The sequence below is a fragment of the Diadema antillarum genome, unplaced genomic scaffold (genome assembly GCF_040938485.1).
Source record: "Diadema antillarum isolate AM-2024a unplaced genomic scaffold, OU_Dant_1.0 scf00000063, whole genome shotgun sequence".
In the NCBI taxonomy this organism is placed as follows: domain Eukaryota; kingdom Metazoa; phylum Echinodermata; class Echinoidea; order Diadematoida; family Diadematidae; genus Diadema; species Diadema antillarum.
This window is the reverse complement of record NW_027270952.1, coordinates 5,319,169-5,338,486: the sequence shown is the minus strand read 5'-3', so window position 1 is coordinate 5,338,486 and position 19,318 is coordinate 5,319,169. Positions and strand designations below refer to the sequence as shown.

Below are 19,318 nucleotides of genomic sequence, written 5' to 3'. Positions count from 1 at the left end.
TCTGCTAGGACTTCATCTGTCAATCACTGCTAAAGTAAAGGATAAACAAAAGATATTTGAATACACTTTCCCCGACCAGGCATAATTCAATGCATATTTTCCTGCAATGCATTATGCTTATCATATAAGTAACATGGAAATATGCAAATCAAGCTCAGTCCAGGGAAAATGCAGTCCAATGTTTTTTGTTAATCATATTCGTACTTAAACAGTAATCGACAGATAATGTTACTGGCAGAATCTTTGTTTGGAAGGTACTTTTATTATTTTTTTTTGTGGGTGTATCCAAGCAATCCGAAGAAAAGTATAAACACGCACTTAGATATTCATTTGGCCACATTATGCGATGTTGAGGGTATCCTGAATCAATACCACAAAGTCAAGACGAACTACATACTTCCTTTAAGCATTATATAGCTTTTATAATATGGTATCGTCCATGTGTAATATGTATTCAAAGTGTGTGTTTCTGTGGTTTGGTTTCCACTTAGGGCTTTTCACAAGGCTGCTCGTACATCGCGTCACAAGGTAGGTCACGTGATAGTGTTCCCTTTTTAAACTCTGTGCCTCTTTGTTACCATGATCTTCGTAAGTAGGATGCCACTGTTAATCGCAATGACTGTGGTTCCCACAACAACCACTTATATATCTGACAGCTGATTGGTTGCTTCTTGGCTATAGAAACTAGAGTTCTTCCGGAAACAGGCAATTATGGCTGCTTTTGAACGTAAAATTATACTCAATTTCAGTTTATCCTACAAATGATCAATGATTTGATTGCGTGATTAACGCCTACCATACTTTTAATGAATATAGCATGAAATATCAATGTATATTTTACGGAATATATCGTCTGTTGAGAATGAGAAGGGCTTTAAGTCTTCTCCAACACTATGGGTTTTGTGGTCACTTAACGCCCTTATCATTCTCAACCGACGATATATAGCTTATAGCCATAGTTTTTATAGTAAGTATTCTAAAAAACCAGCACATACGATTATGCTATCAACTTGTAAAGTCTTTGGTCAAATATCTTGTCATGATGAAGTTGGCTATAATGAATTTCACTATATATCTTATATCGAAAAATATTACATGGAACTGGTTACATTTACGACATAAAGTTTGCCGGTATGAGACATAAACATTAAATTTGTTTATCCAGATACATTGCCAATTGAAGGATCTGTTATAAATTAAATGATCTGGAGGCCTTTGATATATCTCTAACCGAAACGATGGAATGTGACCAAATGCGTCTAAAAAAAGAATATGAGTCTTTCATTGTAGTTAACATGAGATACTACACTTGCAGCGAATAAGGACAAAAATGATCAAACAAGGAAACATCATCGAACCACTCATTGTTTAATGGTAAAATGATCACTGACTTAACACGTGGCAGATAGCAGCATTGGCAACGATGTGTTGTCAATCAAGGACCGCGATGGACATGCATGGTGAATTGATAGTGACATTCATTCTGATTTTCATATCAGTACTTTGTTTCTGCTTTTCATCAAAAGAAACTATGTCACCACAGCTGTGTTACCATTTACTTTCAACAAAGTTGTGTCTGAAAACAACAGTTATACAATACAATGATTTTTCCTTTCAGCCATGAAGAGATCAAAAGGTACATCCAACATTACTTTCAGCAACTGTATTCATCACTCGGAATCATTACCATCGTGACCAGGGTCTCTTCATACATACTTATCTCGAGTTTTGTTTGTGTTCTTGGATGTACTTCTCATGTTGTCTTCAGGTCCAAACGTGGCGTCTGCCAGTGATTTCTGGAGAATGGTTTGGCAGGAAAAAATCGACACCATTGTCATGGTGACCAATCTGGTGGAAAAGGGCAAGGTAAACCGAATAGTGACGTATGATATACGTGCTTACAGATACTTTTAAGGTTCGGACCAAATGACATTATTGGCTGAATCGAAAATCGAATATTTTCTTAATTCTGTACTGTGTATACATACATACATACATTCATACATACATACATACATATTCCTCTATAATATACAACTTTATCACACGCTTTTATCACATATCTGCATACTGATATTTTAGGTGATATTACGAAAAAGAATCTTGATTTATGTATGGAATTGTGTTTGAAGAAAAATAAAACAAACAAACAGACATTTATGTTTTGATATATATAGAGCAATACAAGGTTACTGCCTACTGTTTTTCCTTCTAGCCCCCCTTTCTATTAACGTTTTGCTTGTCTTTTTTTAAAGCTTGTTTTATGCATAACTGTTACCTATACGATGACTTCAACTAACAGACCAAATGCGAGCAGTACTGGCCTGGCTGCGAAAGCTCAGTGGTATACGACACTATCACTGTGTTCTGTGATGGGGAAAATCACGGAGTGTATGATGTCAGACGAGCTTTCACCATCGAAAAGGTGAGAGGTAACGAGCTGTTTATGTCTGGATCATCGAATTATATATTTTGCCTGTTTGCGTGAACTTTGAGACTACCAAAGTGACTGTTGATTCGCAAACCTCTCGGAAATCATCAGAGATCAAAGCATCACAGATGGTAGATCAATGGTTTTGCTTAGGATATTATGCAATGTAGGTAAGAGTAACAATAGATACGAAATAGTGGCAGTCAATTTCCTGTCACTGAGATCAGTGACATTAACAACATGAGACATGGTACATGTAGAATAAGATACAAAGGTAGAATAAGATACACGTCATAATATATCATGTATACACGTACGACTACGTTGATTCGATTAAATTAGTGTTGACCTATTTTATCAAATCATTTGCCTAATCGCAGCCACTTACAGCTTATGAACATTAATAGTATATTCTAATCTGGTTATGTTTGCTAATCTCCTCGGTTGTTTTGTTTGTGTGTGTATGTGTGTGTCTGTTCAGTGCTGTTAACCCTCCTCCTCTCCTCACCTCCTTCCACCCCCGGCCCCGCCCCGCCCCGCCCTCTCAACAACCCATCCAACCATACAGAGAGGAGAGTTCCGGAGGGTCGATCATTTCCACTTTGTTAAATGGCCGGACAAGGGTGTGCCCCGCAATGCGTCTGTCGTCCTTAAATTCATCGAACAGGTGAAACTGTCACGTGAGGGAAAGACCACGTCCCTTTTGGTACATTGCAGGTAATATGACAAGCGACTGTGAAAGGGCGAACTCTTACCCTATAAGTCAGAAGCTTGTATCGTATGTTGCGGGAAGATATACAAAAAGTTGGGAATTTAAAGGGAACTTCCATCCTGACATTGTATTGCTTTGTATAACAGAAAAAACAGAGAAGTTGATCAGTAACAATATGGTATCTGTTAAAGTTTGAAGAGTATGACAACTTGGCTATTCCGTTTTTACAACACTCCATTATTATTTTTTTGTACATACAATTTAGCTTATTTCTATTTTTCTCAAATATTTGGGCACACACAAAACTCATCCGCTGAGGATGACATGCAAAAATGATTTCTCTTATCATATGCCAAGAACAGGTCTGAGGAATTTTTTTTTCTCTCAATAAAAATGAAAATGTGTGATATTTTGTGTACAAAGCAATGAAGAGCTTTCGTACTCTCTAAACTTTCGTACTCTCTCATACTCTAAACTTTCGTACTTTCGAACTCTAAACTTTCGTACTCTCTCATAACTTTTTTTGTGTGTCCTATGTTTCCCCAAGTTTTCACCAAATTCTCCTATTTTTCTGTTTAAGATAAAGTGATATTATAACAGGATGGAATTTCCATCTGAAGAAAAGATGAGAACTAAAGGGGAGCATTATCAGTGGCATCGGATTGAGATTGTTTGTCTGGCAGTAACTGCTAAAATACCTTTGATGTTTATCTGGCATCTTGTGTGGGATTTTGATTTTTGTTGCATTGTGCAATAATTATCAAAATGTGAGCTGTCAAAAAGAATGAGCCGATTGAATAATAGGAAACTACGTTCAGTCACCTTATCGAATATTCAAAAGACAGGCAAGACCCGAACTTTCTAAGGGATGGTAAAGTTTTGCTTGAGATGGTGCTTCATGAATTCAGCTTTTTGTGCGATAATGAGCAACCTCTTGTGAAATATGAAAAAGCATGCAATTCTAAAAGGAATTAAAGTTTGTTTAATGAAAATTGATCTTGAAATGGCTGAGATATCTTAAAACAAGGAGGTCCTAATAAAAGTGAAACCCATCTTTTATCAGGACCACTTTGTTTTACTTTGTTTTTGGATATCTCAGCCATTTTCATCAAATAAACTTTGAACTCCTCTTAGAATTGTACGCTCTTTAAATGGTTTCTAACTATCTCTCAAAAAGTTGACATCTGAATCCCCCATCTAAACCAAAACTATACTATCTATATAATCTGAGATTTGTCTCAGTTGTCCTTCATACTGTTCCCGGCCCACGAATATCCCAAACTCCTATACACGTGATAGATGTCGTTATATAGATGTCCATTAGTTCCTTTGGGCTATGGTTTAGATCTGCAAGATGGTTTGCTGACGTCTAACTTTCAGAGTATTGTCGGAGATATACATCTAAAAGTGGATTTTGTGCATTATCAACAGGAGTGCTTGCATTTTGCTATAGTAGAAATAATATTGATCTCGTTATTCTGGATATGTACTTATACAATCACGATTTTTTTTTGTATCCCATAAGTTTAATCGCAAGGACAATCTGGAAATTGGCTTGACATTAATTTTGAATTTTCATCAATAAAATGATATAAAAAGTTGAAATTGATGACTTTTTGAGCCTCTATCTTGTTTGAAACCTGCAGTGCTGGGGTCGGGAGAACCGGAGTGGTGGTCACCCTGCACAATGAGATGGAGAGAGCGGACCTGACTGGTGTCGTAGACATCTTCAACTACGTGAGGCAGATGAGGCAGTGCCGTCCACAGATGGTCCAGACACCGGTTGGTTTGACCACTCCCTCATCAACCTGCAGACACTTTCATTCATTCATTCATTCATTCATTCATACATTCATTCATTCATTCATTCATTCATTCATTCATCATTCATCATTCATTCATTTTTTTTCCATTTCCAACAGAAACATCTGAACATATAAATATTTCACAAAAAATGAATACAAAAATTACATCACAATACATAATAAAAGATAAGTCTACAGAATATTTTCAGTATACGGAAATGCTGGAAATGGGAGGAGTGCTAAATTTATCTATACTATTAAGTGTTTCTCTTTCATGTCTTTGTTATCGACCACCATTCCAGACATTTACAAATGCCGTCTGGATTGAAATCCAAAACAACTCACTTTCACCGAGAGTAGATTAAGAACTTGATGATGGAATATGACACGGTTTTATTGGAAGGATTTTTTTTTTCGCATGAATTTTACCAAAATATCGTGAGACTTGGGCGTGATGACTCATCCATTTCACATCATAACATGTCATCATGAGGACGAAATTAGTATACTTTTATACTTTATCCTTGATCTCAACCCAGTATGTGTCCCTTCAAATTCCCCCCACCGCTAGATACACCACAGATCTCCCAATTCTTCTCTTTAAAGGGATCGTACAGTTTTGGTTGAGACCTAATTTCAGGTTTCTAACATTTTTTTTGGTGAGATAATGAGAAACCTCTTATGAAATATGAAAGAGCATATAATTCTATGAGGAATTCAACATTTATTTGATAAAAATTGGTTTTGAAATGGCTGAGATATCCAAAAAAGAGTGATTATAATAAAGTATGGGACCCACACTTTACTACAATCGCCTTGTTTTACTTTGTTTTTGGATGTTTCAGTCATTCCAAACCCAATTTTCATCAAATAAACTTTGAATTCCTTTTAAAATGGTATGCTCTGTACTATATCATTAGTGTTTTCTTGGTATCTCGCAAAAAGTTAAAAGCCCAATTCTCATCTCCACCAATACTGTACCATCCCTTTAAATGCTGACTGTTGTAGTGCTTGTTTCTTAGATGAACTCCCACAAGACGCTATTATGATATGGACATAAACTATAATAGATACGCCCTACAGCTTATCTGTGGAGTATTAGTTTTCGCGACGAGAGGAGAGTCGTTTTTGTTTTGTTTTGTATGTATTGTTTATCTGTTTAACCCAAAGTTTCGTTATTTTCTTCTCGATACAGGAACAATACGAGTTTATTCACGACGCCATCTTGGAATACATTCTGAATCCCAATACCATGATTCCTGTGGACCAGATGGCCGAGACATACCGGAGACTTCTCAAGAAAGACAAATCCACCGGAGAAATTCCCTTGGAGCAAGAATATCAAGTATGGCTTATCAAGTGGGATATTTACCACATTCCCAATTTGAAAGTGCGCAAGTTGTACGAGGTTCAGATTGAATTTGATAAGATTTGATTTGATTAGTAAAATCAGCTGTAGCGAATGCTAGAGGTTTCGACAAAGTCGGGGTAAAACATGAAAGTAATGAAATTCTAACACTTTACTTTCTCAAAACAGTGATAACAGTAGCCACCGCACACGTAACTAGAATAAGAGCCCTATTAAATTACAAACAAACTTCATCTAGCTTTTCTTTTCATCAGGTTTCATCGGGTTTATGTATTGGTAGGTTGGTGGAGGGGGGGGGGGGTGGTGGTGGGGTCCTCAGGTTTAATTAACTGCAATGACAACTAGTGGGAGAAACATGTGACTGTCATATGCGGTTTTCTTTGCAATGTATCAATGGCATCGTCTTGTTTCACATCCCTTACGTCTAGGCGTCTCATGAAACTATCATTTATACCATTTAAAGGCAAAATACACTTCTTGTTATAGGGGTTTGGCATCCCGTTCTTCCATCACCAGGTGATAAAAAGGGGCTTCTTTGTATATTGGAACATAGACAGATGTTGACTCTCCTTACCAAGAAGTAGACCCTGTGTAACAGTTCCAGGTGCAGGGCGATGTTTATCAAAATAGATTATCGTTCCTCCCCATAATGTTCTCCCTTTTAGTTTTGGGCGTACTTAGCCGAAGTGGATTGTGTAGTTGACCGGCCGAAATCTGACTAACTGACCCTAGCAGTATAGCAGAAATCCTGATGAATATGACATCTACTTGTTTATATTTTCAGATCCTCTACACCTTGTGCCACGAGCCACCATCCAATGCTGTTCAGACCGGAGGGCTGGCCGAGAACACGACCAAGAACCGCTACCAAAACGTGATTCCAGGTAAGGTGGATTGAGAAGCTCTTTGATTCAAGTGATCTTCCGGTGAGACTACATTATAATTCTTGGGGCTCAGCTGATACAACCTCGGACTGTCAAACCCGAGATCCTTCCTTCGAGTCCTTTGACAGTGATGGTTGATACCTCGAGCAAGACACTTCTCATTGTTTAATACTTAAGGACTGAGAAGAGCATCTTTTGTCCGTTTCGTGCTGTCATGGAAAACATGCACGAGATATCTTTGGCCATGTAATATTACGTTATCAAATGATCCCAAGTGTTCCGCTAATATAAGAACAAAACAACAACAACATATAACACCGGTAAAATCTCGTGGAACTACCAGCTGTAGCCCTACCTATTAATAAAGTCTTGCAGAAAACAAGCCCTAGGCCTCTGGTTTTGTTTGAGACCCATGGCGTCATCATTGGGTAGATACAGGTCGAAATGATCATTGATCATTATAAGGAATCAATCTGCATAAAACATAGGTGTATAACAGTTCTTTCAGTTTTGCGTAGGTATTCTCTATCTCGGTGTGTTCTTTCTCTCTGTAACGAACGGACAAACGAACAAACAAACAAACAAACGAAAATTTTTGTTTTCGTTGCTTCTTCATGAGATCATTACCCAATGTTGCTCCTTCTCATTCAAACTGTCTTCTCTCTCCTTTTTTCAATGCCCAGAGTGTTCTCAGAGTTTTATGGCAAAGTGTGCAAAAATGTCAACCACTGTCAACTAAGACAATTATTGGAACCTCCATCATTAGATATCGCATTCATTCGCCCATGCTTGTTGTGTTGCTTACTACTAGCAGTTACAAGATAGTCTTGCTGCAATGCCGTCTTCTGATCTAAAAAAAAAATGAATGTTGTGAAAACTTAAAACGAGTTGCAATGTTAATCCCGCTTTGGCCCTTTCCTGTATTTCTTGACAAGTGGATAAACATCGCCCTCTACTGATGACTACCAGTTACGATTCTTCGACGCAGTACATCAACGCCACCTTCTGTCAGGTAATAAATAACTTTGCCGTCACACTCCTCTAGCACTTTCCTTTATACCACTCATCCTGTTTGGGGAGATACAGATACGATGACTATCAAATCACACAGGGCCTAACCCTAGAACGAAAATAATGAAAAGAAATAGTAAATTACATGAACACATACATATATACATAACTGTTATGCATCCGCTAGCACACGTTTAGACACACTGGTACTTTCACACGCGTTCAATTCTCGTGGCTACATGCAGTCATGATGCACTTCGGCAATTTCCTCATACCAATGTCCTTCAGATTGGAGTTAAGAGTTTCTGTCCTATAATTACTGCTTCCTTATTAACAATTTTATTGCTTCCTGGGAGAACCCATGAAATAGGATATAATTGAAGCTCAAACTTCTGCTTTCGATCTCGTCTCCTGGGGCCTTGCATTTGAATGCGTAGTCCCATGCATTTTCTTCCCCTATTCTTGACATATGAATTCAGCATTGTCTATAGAAACAGGGTGTATTATATCCGTAAGTCAACACGAGGCTTTGTTTTAGTTATAGTACATACTGAATTTACTTTAGACTTTTCGTGATATTTTCACACGCTTCAAATCTTCAGTATTTCTTGTAAATTTCGATTTCTACACTTTAGTCTATGGCATTCGTGTGGCTCAGTTGATTTTTAATTGTGACATGGAAGATTAATGTTTAAGATTTGGAAATATTTTACTAATAAACAGTGCCTACACTTATACATACCCCAGTCAAATCAAGCTTTATAACACTATCATTGTTATTTCAAACGTCATTATTAGTCTATTTACTGGCATTGTCATTGTCTCGTGATATACATTAATTTTCTGTAAACATTTTTTTGTGTAATTCTATTTTCTTCTTCTTATAATGATGATGATGACGATAATAATGATAATGATAATGATTGTTTTTATCAATATTATTATCATCATCATCGTCATTATTGATATCGTTGTTAGTCCTCTAGAAACACCCTTGTTATCACTATTATCATTGTTATCATCACTCTCATTATCATCATCATAAAAGGTAGTCGTATTGCTGGTATGGTGGTGTCAGCAGTGATGTAATTATTACTTTTGCTTGGCCAGGCTTATAGGGAGCGTGAGAGGATAATCACAACGCAGATGACCTTACCGAGTACCGTGGTTGACTTCCTAAGCCTCATCTACGACTACCGCATCAGTACTATTGTCATGCTGAATGACGTCATGGACGAACAGGTTGGTATCAAGGTCATGCGGCGGATACCCCTGCAAAAATGGCCAATAAAAGTCTTGAATTTAGCACTGTCATCCTCGTCGTCCTCAACCGAACTGTATCAAAAATGCATGATTATTATGGCTGCCTAAAACCAAGGATCCGAAGGAACTGGTGGCCAATGCTAACAAAGTTTCAAGAGACTTGAAGCTATCCTAAAGCTATGCATGTAATTTGAGGAAAGCAACGACGTAAAAGAAAAAAAATATGTCCAACAAAACCAAACACTCTAAATGCATTTAAAGGAACGGAACTCAACTACTGAAAGTTTATTCTGATGTTGATGCATGGATTCCACATGATTCTATTGGTGGTATTCCTGTTTGTAGACGGCAACCTCTATAAAACGCTCAAATAGCAGCGAGAAATGTTGGGGATTATTACCTATACAAGGTAGTTTTGCGAGGCAATTCAGTTGGTATTTTGCAGGGTCGTGGAGGTCAGCAGGCGACATTAGAGCATATCACGAGCATCCGGGTCTCGCCAATCACTTTACATGTAAACATTCCGGTCGACCACAAAGAAAGGACATTCAAGGACGTCGCTGTGTGTCGGTTACACACACCTCAGAAGAACGCCAATAAATCAACCCATACAAGGTCAACCACCTCCAGCAGCACTACGCGTCGAACAATGACTAGTCCATTTGTGCTCAATAACTGCACAGTGACCATCAGTTATTACAACTCTAGAAATTGAAACAGAAGCAAAAATAAAGTGTAAAAACGTTCAGATGTTTGAAGTTCGCATGTTAGACATATGTATCTTGGAAGTTGAAGTTGAATGATGTACATTGATGAACAATTTGTCAATTATTCGACATGTTGGTGATGATCTAAAGGTAGTCAAATGTAGCTTGATCTATATCATAGTGTATATCCGTATTCCCATACTGTATTTTCCTAATTTACCTAGGGGATAGGTAGTAATGATATTGACTGGCCTTGAGGGAGATACCAGATAAATATTGCCCACACTGAAAGAATATTTTCTGGTATCTCCCTCGAGGCCATTCGATATTATATAAATATAAGTCCCTTACCCTCCAGTTTGGTTTCCATACCCTTTGCCAACTTCAGTCCCTTCCACACAATGCGCCCTCTTCGTCGCTGCCTTTGCCAAACGCCACCTCGACCTGCTACTTCAAATCTTACGTCGTAAGAGGGCGTTATTCTTTAGGCTACACTAGCAGGCAGATGATCTGGAAGCCATGCTATCTCGCCTCCTATTGAATCACCTGTTTTCTTATAGTTCAGGGAGGTGGGGCTGCTTAGGTTAAGGCTGAAGAGCGGTGATGAAGACTGTCTACATAGTTGCAAATGCGCCTAATGCCTGTCGAATTTAGTCCTACCAGTCTAGGTGTGTGTACATCCCACCTGTAGATATTGTGTGCGTGTGTTTTGTGCGTGTGTGTGAATAGAATAAACCTGGATGACCACGTGACGTGACAGTCGGCCCACTGTCATCATATTCAACAATAACAAAGCCACGCAGGCCTTACTCTAGCTGAACTAAAAACAAACTTTAGGTAAGGGATAAGGAATGTCACTTTAGTTTCCCTAACCCAAGCCATGAAAGCTAGCTGTGGCACGAAGAATAACATCTAACCATGCAATGTACATTCTTTCAAGCCGTTTCAACGTTATGGTTGACGTTGAATATTTCCAATGATTTTTGTCCTCTCTGGTTATAAACAGTCTGCGTCCATTTACTGGGACAAGTCCAATCCCAACATCACCGACCCCTTCTCCATCGATGTCCTTGGTAAGGTCGAGTCGGACCACTGGGTTGAACGCACTTTGGAACTCAAGCGTCGAAGGGTAAGCTCATTCAAGGGTAACAATAAAAGCATTGAAGAGCGACAGTAAAATATACGATTATTTCCTTGTGCTGTAGTTTTTTGTATTAAAATGAATACGGACATGCCTTAAAATAGACTATTTCCAATCATTTCCTCATTCTTATCCATAATGAATATATCTACATTTGTTAATGTGTTACGATAACGGGATGGAACATAACGCGGAAGTAAGGTAAATCAAATAAAAAAAAATAAAAACATACAATCAGCGTAGGTAGATGTAGAAAGCATCAGAAAAACTGGCAGGAAATGTATGGTTGAAAAGTGTTGGACTTACCAGTAATTAGGAACCTTAACTAACATGCTGCATAAAATCAATAAATCTCGAATACAATCAACTTTATGTGCAACTGATTTGATCATGTGTAATCAATTGATGCTATATCTCGCTGAGTTTGCAAGTGTCTGGCGTGTCCTGATTTGCCAACATATAATCTGGCCAATATAGCCACTTGAATTTAATGTAATTATTTCAACATCCCAAAACTCATGGCCGGTTGGTATGATGTTTCGAAGAGTTAGGGGCTTTTGATTCCTTTAATGTTACTAAATCGATGTTGTTTGTTTGTTTGTTTGTTTTTACAGGACACGCGAATTGTGCAGCAGTTTCAGTTCACATCCTGGGTCGCGGTTCAGTCAGACGGCTTTTGCCAAAACATCCTCGACTTCTTACATCACGTGACAACGAATCATGACGATGACGACAGTCCAATTCTTGTTCACTGCTTGTAAGTTGTTGTTTTTTCTCCAATGGATGATTAAGTGATCAATATAGCTTTTTCTTGATGATATTATAAGTAAACCGCCTATACCATTAGTTTGCGGCCCTGAGTGTAGTAGACCTTGCTTCTCCCCATTTGTTTTGTTTGTTCTTTTTGTTTAATCTGCAGTATCATTCATGATGGCCCTGTTAGATTTTCACGATGTCTTTGCCACAAAGTGATAGGTCTATGAGATCTGCAATTTCATTTCATGTTCGAACATCGTTATACTCGTAGTGATCTATAATATATCGATAATTGTGCGCTATGTAACATTTAAGCAAGAATTTGCTTGAGCAGACCTATATTTCATATTTCAATCCGAATGCTGTAGGAAACAGACTGGAAATATAATGTGTATGGTCTTGCTGACCAATTATGGTATAAGCCCATAATGTTATCGCTGAAGAGTTGTGATAACCATGTGACCAATTGATAGTACAAAAATTGACGCATAGAATCATCATTGGACCTCTTTAATTTCTGTCCTCACCGCATCAGGAACGGCATCGGTCGTACAGGTGTGTTCTGCGTGATCAAAATGAGCATCGACCAACTCGAAGCCGAGGGCGTGGTTGACATCTTTCAGATAGTCAAGACCTTACGTAATGACAATCAGCAGATGATCCAGTCCTTTGTAAGTTTTGGATTGCGGCATTGTCCATCAAAACCAAAATAATAACCTGTAAGAGCAAATCATTGGTTGATGAAGAACTAAAACAAATCATTTTTTGATGCGTGGAAATTTTGAGCACTCGGATGGGTAGTTACTTTAGGCTGTAACTTGGTGCAAAGTATCGCGACATCTATTTATGTACTGTCCCAATAGGATATACGTATCATCCCATGATGATATCATGCCTTAATGTGATAATTTTGATAAACCTTTCAGTCATGGCTGACGTGACTATGGCATATTTATGTCATGAGTTTGGTTTTGATAGTCACATTATTCACGGAACTTTGACAGAAACTAAAAAACGGCTTAGCTCTGAGTATATTACAGGCATGATGATTATCAATGGTGTGCCTGATTTTGAGGAGTTTTTATAAAAGGAGACAGGGACTCTAACGTTGCATGGTACTATGCAATACATACGCAAGTGCGCATTTACACAGTCCTTATTGCAATAATTATTCCAGAATGACAAGTCAGTAAATTTCTGAAAATAAATTACCAAGAAACCCTTAGAATACATGGAAACTAAGAAGACATTAGTAGCATTTATGATTAAGAAGAATACATAAATAACACAACTTTGCATAAAACACAACTTTGGAACCAGGCAAAAACATACAAATTCAAAGCTGTCTAATGCTTGCTTGTTCAAGTCCACCCTGCACTGAAAATATCAACTTGTTTTCTTTTGTAAATCACCGCTCTTTGACTTAAATGTCTTTTCTCATCACTGTTTGTAACCTGCATTCGAGCGCAACCAAGCATCATATTACATAGTGGGGATTTCCCCAAGTCGAAGAAGAAGAAAAAGAGGATGCTTTGAAAAGTTTTGCGATAGCGAGTGGGTATTGCTTTTTATTTTTTGTTGTAGTTCAGGGTTTCGAGTGTATGGGGGTAATTCAAATTCATCAAAAACATAAAACATGACTGGAAAATTAATTAGAATGTATCATACTCTGTCACTCACTTCTTATCTGAGAAGTCTGGGACAAAAATAACCCAAAGAAGCCTCAAATATGATGGGATATTGACTAACCTAAATAGGTAATGAAAATCTAACGAAGCGTTGAACATCCTCAGTAATAAAAAGGTTTACCGTGATGCATTCTTGTACAAGGATAATAGTCAATATTGAAAGATGAAAAAATTTGGAAAAAAAAAACACGTCAAGATAAGTTTTAGTGTTTCCAAGACTTAAAGCTTTTAATGAACAGTAGATTACAAGAACAAGACACATCAAAATATGAGGAAATTTAATCATTTTCATGATGATGACTTTTTCAAATATTTTCAAAGTAAGAAAAATATATTATGTAGTTAACATACAATAACGACATATGTAAGAAAGGAAAGTAATACATATCCATAATCATGCAATAGTGATGATTATGTCAACATCATAATAGATAACAAAGAAGGCGAGAGGAAAAGAAACATAGGTTAAAGCAAATTTCCAAAACGATGCGATTCAAATATGAGAAATAATTTTCGAGCAAGATGAGCGGAAATTTTACACGAAGTAAATATTGTACTGTAACACGGGTAGGAAGAAAGAAAATTATATCGATGACAAGGAACAAGGATGATGCCATTTATAGTTAATGAGTTTAATTGATCAAATTGCGTGAAGGTGACAATGACTAAGGAATATAATGAGTTAACGTTTGCGAGCAGACCATTAATTTGCCTATAAATGTGTGCAAACTTTTATTGAAGATTCATGGAAACATGTTCGAGGAAAATCTAATGATTATCAATTTGACATGGTTGTGGTTTTTATCCGTGTCAAACCGGGATTTCCGAATTTGTTATCAAATCACAGGACGACTACCTACTATGTTACAGCATCATGAATCACCATATCACGTGCAACAAGGACAGGGTGGACGGATCGTACAACCGCACGTCGCTCGACATGGTCTCCAACATCTCCGAGGGGGATGAACTCATCGATGACGAGAACATATTCTATGCTCAGATCGATGACGACGACGATGATGAGGAAGAGGGTGGTGTTGAGGACGTCGAAGAGAGAGGGGACGAGGGAAACGATGGTCAACATGAGACATACAGAGATGACAACGATGATGAGGAGGAGGTTGATGACGCTAAATACGACGAAGAGAGAGGGGACGAGGGAAGCGATCGCTTCAATGAGAATTACAGAGATGATGTCGACACCGAAATGAGGGACGACAAACAGTATGATGGTGATCAGACCGAAGTCGCCAACGATGGCGACGTGGAAAATACTCGCGATCTCGACGACAAGTGTATAGGAAGTGATGACAAGGCCGACATTTTAACCTATTTTTGACTTCCGCATTACAAAGTGGACGCGTGACCACTAGCCCGAACATTATTTAATTATTTTATGCATATTATGACTATTTTTGACTCTGTTCATCAAAAATAAGCCAGTTCGCAGTTCCACTTTGCGCATGAGCAGGAAAGGGTCATTCGTACCGATGGGCATGTTGGTTTTTAAATTCAGAGCAATAAGCATCTGTGATGTAACGATTATTCATGTAATCCTTATAAATGCTGCTTGCCAGCACATCCACCTGACAGCAAAAGCGGTATTTGGTAATATCAATAGAAAGAGATTGTTAATACATTCAATGCAAAATAATGAAATGGATGTTTTTGCAGGTATTAATTGACCGATCATTCTGGCCATCTGGTCTACAACAGTTCATTCTTTGTTTGGACAGGAATAATGAATCCCATAAATTGTTATCTAAAAGTTATGCATTTTGTGGCTCTGAAACGAGTAAACTGCCTCAAACCGACTGAGAAAAACAAAAAGAAAGAAAGATCATCAGTACCAATGTGCATTTGAACTAACTCCGAAGTGGCTAATTGATATTGCATGATCATTTCATATCAACCTAACGGTAGATCAATAGCTCCACTGTCGTCCTGAACAAAAACCAAGCACAAGCCCTCTTTCAAATAATTAAGCACGTCCATTGGAGTGATCCTGTCCAAGCTTTGTAATGATCTACAAGAAACATTACCTTGTGTATATTGTTATCAGCCGTCCATACATTCCTTTTTCACAGTAGCCACCGAAGAAATATGATCGAATCTATTGCGTCTCAGCATTTAACAGCTCACTCTACGTTTGGGTAATACTATTAGTCAGTCCTTCCATGAAATATATGTGAAATCACAATTCAACAAGATTCAGTGACATTGCTTTACCGTATTGAAATTTCATTTTTATTTTATATGCCAAAGTAAATATGAATTTTCTTCATTGTTTTGCTCGATAAGGACAGATATGAAATAACATGAAAGCATCGTACAAAAAAAAAGAATATTTGTGCCTAATAATAAGCCAAGGTCGATAATTTCGTCAGCCATATCTAACGCGTTATCATACCGACTATTCATTCCTCACAATTTACCACTTGCACTGTAAATATAATGTTCTGATGAACCCTGTCAGCAGCACAACCTGTAAATACTATGCACCTGTTATGCAGCTATGCTGTCAGTGACAATAGGAAGTAAAATTAATGGAAGTGTATATGAACTCGATCCCTGATGAATATGCAAATGTGAAAGTTTGCAATGAATTAAGAACTGTACGACTGCTTCTAATGTACACTTACTAAAATGATGATGCAATGTATCAAAAACACAATCAATATAAGATGCATAATTTTCAGAATGAGCAGTTGTGCTGACAAGCCATCCTGGAATAATGTAAGAGTGAATTTATCCCGTGGTGTAAGTATAATTGTTAGCACAACTTCCGAACAACATGATGTTTGTGTGATACATGGGACTCTATGTCGAGAAGTAATCAACATGAGTAATCCCTTGAGTCGACGGTGGTCGGTATTATTGCAGTTGTGCATGGTTATGTCCATTAGTGAGGGGATGAATATTTATAGGGTGTGTTAGATGTATATTGGTACTCGTGTGAATGTTTTAACTTGCCTTCTTGTGCATGTTGTGTATATTTTCCACTGTACAGCATAAACAATTGATCAATATTTTTTTTATGTCCTTCCTTTTTGAGTGACATGGAATTACTAACTGTGATATTGATGTTGCTAAGATCTGGTCATCTTGGCAGACTGAAAACATTCCATTCCATTCACCTGCCGGTATGTGAGTCCGTGCAGTAATATGCACCACTAGTACTTTATTCTTTTATTGTCTTTATGGTCATTGCATATTGTAATGATTAGCAGTGTCCTCGCTATTTCTCCCAAGCGCATTTGGGTCACGAATCAAAGGTAGATCATGCCATCAATAGAATTGAGCCTATCACGCTATTTATTTTGCTAGTATATAGAATTAATTCTTTCCACTTGATCACCAATAAAAGGACATTTTTATGTAGGTACGTGGGAGGTGTATAGAACACGCATTGAATAATTATTATGACCGATGAATAAAAATCCGTGCAACTTCTATCGTCGTGCTTTAGAATATATCTACAGTAAACGGTTACACTATAAAAGATCAATAATTCACCAAATGGCACTGCAATGGCACAGTAAGTACATCGAGAACGTTTTTAAAGGCAAGATGAAGGGCATTAAAAGCACTCCATCTGACGGGAAAGATAGAGCTATAGTCCTAATTACAGGCCCGCATAGACAAATGGTTAGTGGTATTAGCAAATCCCTTTGGAATTTGAAGTAGGTATATGACTGTCCACATGATACATGAAACCATAAAAAAGGGAGGGAGAGAGAGAGAGAGACAAAGAAAGAGATAGATACAAACAGACAGACAGATAGATAGAGAGAAAACAAAACAGACGAAGAGCTGACGAGTGTGAAGAGAAGTCTGACATTGGTATTAAGATATTCCCAGCAAACTTTTCCACAGCACAGATTGATCACTTGTTGCACACATGGAAAATCACACTGTGGAGCAAAATCAGAAAGAAAGATGTATGTTAATATTATACGCTCTGTGTTCCCGATAAAACGAGTTGGACAGCAAAATTCCTCGTAGACCATCACGCATGTTCCCTCTGGAGCAGGGTGATAGATTGGATGAAATAGAGGAATCGATACAAGCTGCATAATGAGTATGTAATTATGGAGTGTTCAAAATGGTGATGTGGTCACAATTTGGTAACAACGAATCCGAATTAACTTACCAAGTTCGACTCTCACTGTTTTGCTTAATGGAGTGAAATGATTTATTGTGAATGTTAAGCGGTCAGTACCACAAACAAACAAATAAAAAAGGCATGAAATCAATGTATAGTAATGGTTTTATATTACTAATATTCTTACGGAGTCTATTTCAGTATTCATTTTAATCCTCATGCGTTGGCACATTCAACTCCAATAATAACGAGACATGAAAACTCGTCACATTGAGGACGAGTTAGGTGATACGCTTGTGGTCATCAGATGACAGTCATCTGTGATCGACAAAGAAAAGAATGTGATATAGGCACCTTGAAGTTATATTGAGCGTGCATGCGAAACCGTTTCTGTAACCACTCGGCCACGGGTCATCCACGGAAATGGTAAGACAGAAAAACAACAACAATGTATAGATATAACGGGGGGAAAGTCAATGCCCACTCAACTAACGCGGCCGTGTGAACATCTATTGCATTGCTAGACGGAAAAGCGGCCTTGTAACGACTGAGGTCGCTATACCATTTCTGGCAACTTGGGAAAAATACGTCCCGCAGACATAAAACCTATAATCGGCTGGTTTTGATACCTTGCCTTTAATCACAATTTTCAGTGTAATGACGTCATCAAATTACAAAACAATGACATGGTCTTGAAAGAAAATTGTTCAAAGTACAACACCTCAGTCGTCGTCATTACATACTATGATCGGTTTGACAAAGTCAACCTGCAAAATTTTGCTGCAGTCGAAGCAATGTGGTCTCCAACACACAAAAAAGAGGGATATGGCGTGTGTGTGTGTATAGGTGCGTTTATATACGAACGTGATTTCTACATGGACGAATATGTAATACAAAATTGAAGAAAAAAAAACAGTAAAGTAGCTAAGTATTTTGTTTCGTGATCTTGTGAGGTTCGAACCCGCAACCTCACGTCTCTGAGACGTCGCCTTTAACCACTCGGCGACACGTCTCGACGGGAAAATATGGGGAACGTTATGGACTTGAAAGACAGTTGTTCAATATATAACACATTCATCATACGTTGTCAGTTTGCTATTGACATGACGATCTATCACATGAATATGAGGGAGGCATTAGTACCTGTATGAAATTATTATAGGCATGGTTATCAAATTGCCCTAAAATATCCTTATAATTGCCTTATTTTTACACACAGTTACGCTATCCCTTTAAACTCGTCACAGTTTAATTAGAATCATTAACATCATACATTAGTACCATATTCAGTTCCATAGCTGATCACGTTTGCTAATCAATTAAGAGTAATTGTCTAGAATGTGTCATATGGCCAACCTGTATACACACGTATATACACACACACAATGCTAAATGTATGTATCAAACATCTGTAACACAGCTTTGAACTAACTATAGGAATTA

The 19,318-nt window shown here is 37.8% G+C and overlaps 1 protein-coding gene across 1 annotated transcript in view; it reads left to right on the top strand.

The window, feature by feature from the left end:
* Positions 1-15,109, top strand: part of LOC139716282 (receptor-type tyrosine-protein phosphatase epsilon-like) — a 46,740-nt gene extending 31,631 nt beyond the window's left edge. Inside the window, exons 7-19 of the mRNA XM_071627848.1 lie at positions 492-528; positions 1,769-1,866; positions 2,303-2,425; positions 3,000-3,148; positions 4,790-4,925; positions 6,144-6,293; positions 7,102-7,201; positions 8,137-8,213; positions 9,323-9,454; positions 11,189-11,311; positions 11,938-12,080; positions 12,615-12,750; positions 14,615-15,109. Of these exons, the coding sequence (XP_071483949.1) occupies positions 492-528; positions 1,769-1,866; positions 2,303-2,425; positions 3,000-3,148; positions 4,790-4,925; positions 6,144-6,293; positions 7,102-7,201; positions 8,137-8,213; positions 9,323-9,454; positions 11,189-11,311; positions 11,938-12,080; positions 12,615-12,750; positions 14,615-15,109 (1,899 nt within the window). The remainder of the gene's footprint in view (positions 1-491; positions 529-1,768; positions 1,867-2,302; positions 2,426-2,999; positions 3,149-4,789; positions 4,926-6,143; positions 6,294-7,101; positions 7,202-8,136; positions 8,214-9,322; positions 9,455-11,188; positions 11,312-11,937; positions 12,081-12,614; positions 12,751-14,614) is intronic.
* Positions 15,110-19,318: the final 4,209 nt, after the last annotated feature.